Source organism: Lactuca saligna, chromosome 2 (assembly GCF_052625555.1).
Source record: "Lactuca saligna cultivar CGN05327 chromosome 2, ASM5262555v1, whole genome shotgun sequence".
NCBI classification, from domain to species: Eukaryota; Viridiplantae; Streptophyta; class Magnoliopsida; order Asterales; family Asteraceae; genus Lactuca; species Lactuca saligna.
The window spans coordinates 128,153,860-128,160,337 of NC_136418.1; the positions used below are offsets into that span (position 1 = coordinate 128,153,860).

Below are 6,478 nucleotides of genomic sequence, written 5' to 3' on the forward strand. Positions count from 1 at the left end.
ATTGAAACTTTCGTTTGGATGCAGTACATGCTCCCCAATACATACTTTCACTTATTCATTATTAGTATCTTGCAGAAATTGCACTGAAGGTGTTCCATCATCACTGTATATATTTGCAACCCTTTTTCTTTCATTGGGGGACTCCAAATTAAAGCAAGCCAATGCATATAGTGAACAGCCATGAAAAAATCTCCTTGGAACCTAAATCTTCCAAATCCTCTCATGTAATATAATATCATATGCATGTCCCGACTTGTTTCACATTGCAATCTTGTTCCCAGGTAGCCCTTGCCACCCTCTATTTTTTGAGAACCGATGATGTAAAATATAATCTTCGGATACATTTGTCTATTCAAGTTGTAATAATCATTTCTGACCTAGTGTGTCCTCACTAATTCAATTTAGTCAAAAAGAAACACCACCACCTTACACAAAGAGTGTTTGGTTGCTGTAGCATAAAGTCAAATGAAACAACTGAAATAAATAAGTTGGGATTACAAAAAAAAAAAAAAACCAATTTCATAATAAAGACTAAAAAAAACTAGTATAGTAAATTTGACCATTCAACGTCTTCAACAAAATCAAAGCAACAAGCAAACAACCAAAACAATCATAAACATGGGTATCGTGTACATAAATTAGTATATAGAACTCTCAATTCAGACCAATCCGGCATATAGGGTTGCTCTTAATCAGACCAAGGTCCACCTGTAAATAACACAAATGAAACCAGAACAAGCTTTTAAATCTGTAGAAATTTATTTTTTTAATGATTTATAAAGAATTTACACATACCTTGTGCCCAAAGAGATCTCTAATGTTATCAATTCCATAAAGTATCATAGTTGGCCTGTGAAATGGATTTATATATAATTGTTTATAAAGATCAACCATGCATAAAACTTTGAAAAATCATGTTTTTTTAAAGAAAAAAAAAAAAAAAAAAAAAAACAGTATATATTCACATATACCTTTCTAAAGAAAGACCCCAAGCAATAACTCTAACATCCTCAGGAAATCCCATAGGAAGCAACATTTCAGGTCTAAACATCCCAGAATTTCCAATTTCAACCCATTTCTTGAATCCTTCATGATAACTACAACAATAGATTGTTCATATAAAAAAATAATTATTCAAGTTATCAATTGAAATTATGATTATTTCTTACCCAAATATTTCCATGCTGGGTTCAGTGTATGGATTGTAGGCAGGTTTGAAACGCAACTTGGACATTCCTGTATCGATAAAATATGTTTAGTTTTTTTTTTTGTATTATTTTAATTAAATTACAAAAAAAAAATTCAAATTAACCAAAAATTTATTTCATAATAACTTCATGAAGTTTTACTATGTTTTTGTTTGGCATGCAGGAATGGAATGAGCCAACTTTATTTCACAAAAAAAGAAAACTAAACATAATAAAACTCGATTAAACCCCTAATACGTTATATTAAAATTAATATTTTTGACACTAAAAGTTAAATTGTAATATAATCATAATAATAACCAAAACAAGATGTGTTACCCAAACGGGAGAAAAAGTCATACAGCACACCCTGCAAATCCCCAAGAGTAAGCCCTCTATCACAAATTAGCCCTAAAACCAGAAATAAAACCAATGTTAATAATATTCATAATTTAATACTTATACCTACAATAAATTAAAAAAAAATGATATTTATTCATAAATGAGAAACAAATGTACCTTCTATTTGATGAAACTCTGCAAGATGTGTCCTGTCAACAGCTTCATTTCTGAAAACCCGATCAACAGAATAGTACTTTTTTGCCTCAAAAGGTTTCTGAAAAATATACAACACTTGATAAATTTATACACAAAGAAACTTCACAAAATAAAAAATATATAAAAATGATGTTGAAATAAAACCTGTGCAAGTGCATACAACATCCTTGATGAGACTGCAGTTGTGTGAGTTCTTAATAAGTTTTTATTTGCTTCTTCCCTTTTCCAATCATATCCATATCTACAAAACAAAAATGTCACTATATTTATTAGATACAAATATTACTAATAATAATAGTAATAATAATAATAATAATAATATATTTTATAAGATGGAATACCCTCTTGATCCATGACCTCCAGACTCATGAATCTGCTTCACCCTCTCAACATAATCTTCCGGAAGAGTCTTTGTGGTAGAAGGTTCTACATACGTGATTGCCATGTCAGCATTAGAGTTTTAAAAATAAAAAACAAAAAAATAATAGTTTGAATTTACCTCGTAAAAAGAAAGTGTCGTGTGAATCACGTGCAGGGTGTTGTTGAGGTTGGAAAAGTGCATCAAAATTCCAGAAACTGTAATTTTTACAGAAAAAAAAAAAAGAAAAAAGAAACAGAATTGTGATTATAAATTATAAGTGACAACAATTATTATACAAGAATCATTAGAAATGAAGAATATTAAAGCTACCTGCTTTCAACAAAATTGTTTGTTGGCATTTCCTCAAATCTGTAATCAAACAAAAAATGTATTATAATTTAATAATTTATACACACTATAAAAAAAACTTATAGTTGATAATAGACTATATTACCCCATTTGAAGGAAAATCATCTGCATTTGTTGCCGAACCTGTAATGACTTAAATGTGAGATATAGCAATCTACTTTTGGTGAAAAAAATTATACAAAATGAAAATTAAATTATTAATAAATAGAAAATAGAATATGAGAAATTATTATTTTCTTGCCTTGAGCAGTGGATGGAGACAACCACCTTCAACTGGCAAACCTTTTGCACTGAAATTATATTCTTTAAACTGCATTTCCTTCCAATCACCCCTTGTAAACAAAAAAATAAATATGTGTGTCAATATTTATAAAGTTTGTTTTCTTTTTATATTCTTCTTACTATAAATGAGATTCAGTAATAGAATTTGTTATTCTTGGATACTTTTGCAGATTTTCTCGGGTTAAATCGGTGGCAGGTTTCCTTCTTTTGGGGGCATAATTTGGACCTTTTTTGACTGAGTAGCCTTTCCATATCCTGTAAAAAGCATATAGACATTCAAATTTAAATTGATGTAAAATTAAAGAGATATAAATTGTAAAGAGGATGTCATAAAGAAATATTACTGTGGAGAAATTAGTTTTCTTCCCTTCAGAGCAGTAATATCCTCTTTGTTGAGAGTCTGAATAAATTATAAGAATTTTAAATATTGAACTATAATTTCACAAGAAAAAAAAATGTCTATGATAAAGCTATGTAATATGTACCTCTCCATCCTTTATCTTTACAAGCATAGCCTTCACATTATCATCAACATGTTCAACCTACATCATCAAAATCAAAAGTAATGAAGAATTGGTTTCTATTACATCAAGAACAAGCAAATTTATGTGAGATTATATTTACCTTTCTAGAGACTTGTGACTTTCCCATTTCAAGCCATTTATTTCTATTTGCTTGCCTGCTACCTATTGCAAAAACTGCGTCTCCCAACTTCTTCTGCATATGAAAAAGAAATTCATTTAGTATATCTTCCAACATTCAAAAACGACATAGAAGGAAAACAGATTAACTTCATGTAACCTTAAGTTCTACTATTGAGATACCCTCAGGTGGAATTGCCATGAAAAGTTGGAATTCTGGAGATCCATTAGCAGCATAAGTTTTTCCTTCATCGGTAAGTTGCCATCTCTCCTTCTTGATATCCTATAAGCAAAATCATGTTCTAGTTTATATATGGGGAGATACAAATATGACCATTCATCACATCTATTGGATTATCCCAAACGTATTGGTTAAATCTAATTTTCATATTAGACTATACTTCGATGCAATTATAATGTAGGCACTTAGTCAGTTAGATATACAGAATTAGCTAATCGAGTTATATTGTAACCTGCATTTCTCTATGAGAAAAGGGATAAGAAACAGACCTGAGCTTCCACGAATCGAAAACCATTGAGACTCTTAATGACGTTGACAATCTCGTCATGACTGATTCCTTGTTCCTCAGCGAACACGCCTGAGTCTATTATCTGTTCGTTCTTTTCCAGAAACCCCAGTACTGCTTCTTCCGCCATCAATTTGCCTGTATATGACAATAGGTAACTTCTGTCGGATAGAGTAGAGCCCCGCTCTTTGCAAATGTTGTAGGTCGTCGACGGGAGACACCGTGCACGGCGGAGGCGTGATGCTTGTCGAGCACAGGGACAGGTAGAAAGGGTTTTGTCTTGCTTTTCTTCTAGTTTTCTTCAAAAACCCAAAATACTGCTTGGAAATTGGATCGACTTGAAGAACTGATGCCAATTACCAAACGCTACCGCAGAGCCTGGGCTTTAGTCTAATAAAAAAAACATTGGCCCAAGTATTATTGGTAAACAAAAACAATTAAAAGATATGCTGGCCCATATTGACAAGCCATTTCTAAGACTATCCGGTGTGGCCACGTTACGGGCCCATTATTGTTTATGACTCTACACCTCAATGTCGTTATGATGCTTCGTGACGGTTATAACGAGCTGCAACTTTCAAACTTTTGATCGTTCAAACAGTCATATTATAAAACATAATAATAATAATAAATCTTTTACCTATAAATGTAAACGATATATACCAAATTCATTCACCTCATTTTTTCCTTTCTTTATATTTCATAAACTTTCAATACTTCCAAAAAAAATGGATATGTTTTATCTGTTCCACTCATGCAACGATGCAACAATTAAGCTTATGATTATGGGGGAGTTGTCTGATTCGATTGACGATTATATGAGAATGTCTGAGAGAACTGCAAGAGAGTTTGTATAGATTGGTGAGAGGTGTTGTTGAAACCTTCTGTAACATCCCAAAAATCAAGATAAATTTTTCATTTTTCAAAACCGATCAAAAACCATAAATGTTTACAAAACATGGTTTCCAAAGTGTCAAAATCACAAATCAGAGTATCTCAAAATCAAATCTCATGAAATTCGAAGGATGTGTATGATCAAGTATTCGCATTATCACGATCATTAGTAGCACCTGAAACATAACACTTAAATTGTAAGTCTAAGCTTAGTGAGTTTCTCCCAACGTACCATCACACAAACATATAACACATACAATCATGCATGTTGGGTCCAGTCAATCATCAAACTGGAATACTCGCGGGTCCACAACCATCAGGCTGGATTACCCTTGGCCCAATCAGTCATCGGACTGGAATACCCTCGGGTCCAGGTTATCGGATGGATTACCCCTGAGCCCACAACTCATGTCTGGATTACTCCCGGGTTTGTTGACCTCCTCACAAAGCAGTATTGTCTCAACCCAATCGCACTATGTCGACATATGTAACAAATAAACATAAAACCAACAAACACATAATCATGCAGATCTAATATATCACTACAGCATAGTAACATCCTATATACCAGGATACGTAACAGCACAGCCAGCCCAAGCTTCCTAAAACCAAGTCGAGACCAAACCTTTGCAAAATATTCAATTCTACCAAGTTTGACCAAAAGTCAAACTGGTCAAAAAGTCAACATGCAAAAGTCAATTGTCATACCGTGACACACAAACGACAAAACAAATGATAAATCCTCAATCGCCACACTGTGACAACCTAAGGCCATGTCGTGGCCTTCAGTCTGAAAAACTTTTCTTCAATAAGAGCTTAAACCATAAAGACCAAAACTTATAACATCATATCTTGTTCTTAATAGCTTCATAATTAATAAAGTTTCCAACTTTATCGATTTGGATGGTCCAAAGAAACAGGATCTAGCTTTTAAGTCTCAAAAGAGACCAAAAATGCATCTTTCTTAACTTAATCCATCAAGTACAAGTCTCTAACCTTCAGATCTTAATCAATATAATGTTTAGATGGATAAAGTTTCCAACTTTATCCATAACACACGAACTTTCAAGATCTAAACTTTATGCACTAAAGTGACCAAAAAGTTACAAATATGAAAATTTACAAGGTCTATGAAACTAATTGTAACATCCTGTTTCAGATTGTTCGTGATTCGTGTTGGTGGGTCACGAGTCGGGCGCGAGAAGGTTTCAGTTTGAGGCGAGTTGCGTGAAAGATAAGGGATCTCATTACTTTTCGATATGTAGGAGGATGGTGGAAGCAAAGTTTTATCTTGGAAGCTATGAAAGTTTGGAGGGTTGACAAGTTAAGCCCTTAAATTCAGGAAGTTGGCAACCAAGTACGTTGGGCGTACACAATGCGTACGCTTAGCGTGCATACGCACATTTTTCTTAAGGTGAGCCACCTAGTACGTTGGGCGTACTAGGCACAGAGGAAAACCCTAATTGAATGAAGTGTCCCTATATAAAGAAAGAGATGGTCTCATTTTTGGCCACCTTCCTCAGTGGTTAGACCCTCTCAAACCCTAATATCCGTCCTTGAAGTTTGTGGTGGCCATGAATGAGCTTGTTGTGTTCTTGTGGACTTTGGAGGGTCAAGAAGAAGCATGAAAGGGTGTGAAGTCGAAGAACAAGTTGTGGA

General features: G+C 33.5%; 1 protein-coding gene across 1 annotated transcript; it reads right to left on the reverse strand.

The window, feature by feature from the left end:
- Window positions 1-502: 502 nt before the first annotated feature.
- On the reverse strand, window positions 503-4,251 carry LOC145031573 (phenylalanyl-tRNA synthetase, putative / phenylalanine-tRNA ligase). Its single transcript, XM_078980155.1, has 18 exons — window positions 3,909-4,251; window positions 3,559-3,681; window positions 3,382-3,474; window positions 3,243-3,299; window positions 3,102-3,157; window positions 2,920-3,012; window positions 2,717-2,807; window positions 2,561-2,598; window positions 2,437-2,475; window positions 2,245-2,321; window positions 2,087-2,171; window positions 1,890-1,986; window positions 1,707-1,803; window positions 1,527-1,598; window positions 1,170-1,236; window positions 972-1,097; window positions 796-850; window positions 503-708 (listed from the first exon to the last, which is right to left on the reverse strand). Exons 1-18 carry the CDS (start codon window positions 4,053-4,055, stop codon window positions 655-657), a joined length of 1,467 nt encoding a protein of 488 aa, XP_078836281.1. The 5' UTR covers window positions 4,056-4,251; the 3' UTR covers window positions 503-654.
- Window positions 4,252-6,478: the final 2,227 nt, after the last annotated feature.

Coding starts and splice junctions, on each gene's coding strand:
- LOC145031573 (XM_078980155.1), bottom strand. CDS start 4,055: ATGGCGGAAGAAGCAGTACTGGGGTTTCTGGAAAAGAACGAACAGATA. Junction 3,682..3,908: donor TTCGATTCGTGGAAGCTCAG/GTCTGTTTCTTA, acceptor TTTTGCTTATAG/GATATCAAGAAGGAGAGATG. Junction 2,476..2,560: donor ATGATTTTCCTTCAAATGGG/GTAATATAGTCT, acceptor GTTTGATTACAG/ATTTGAGGAAATGCCAACAA.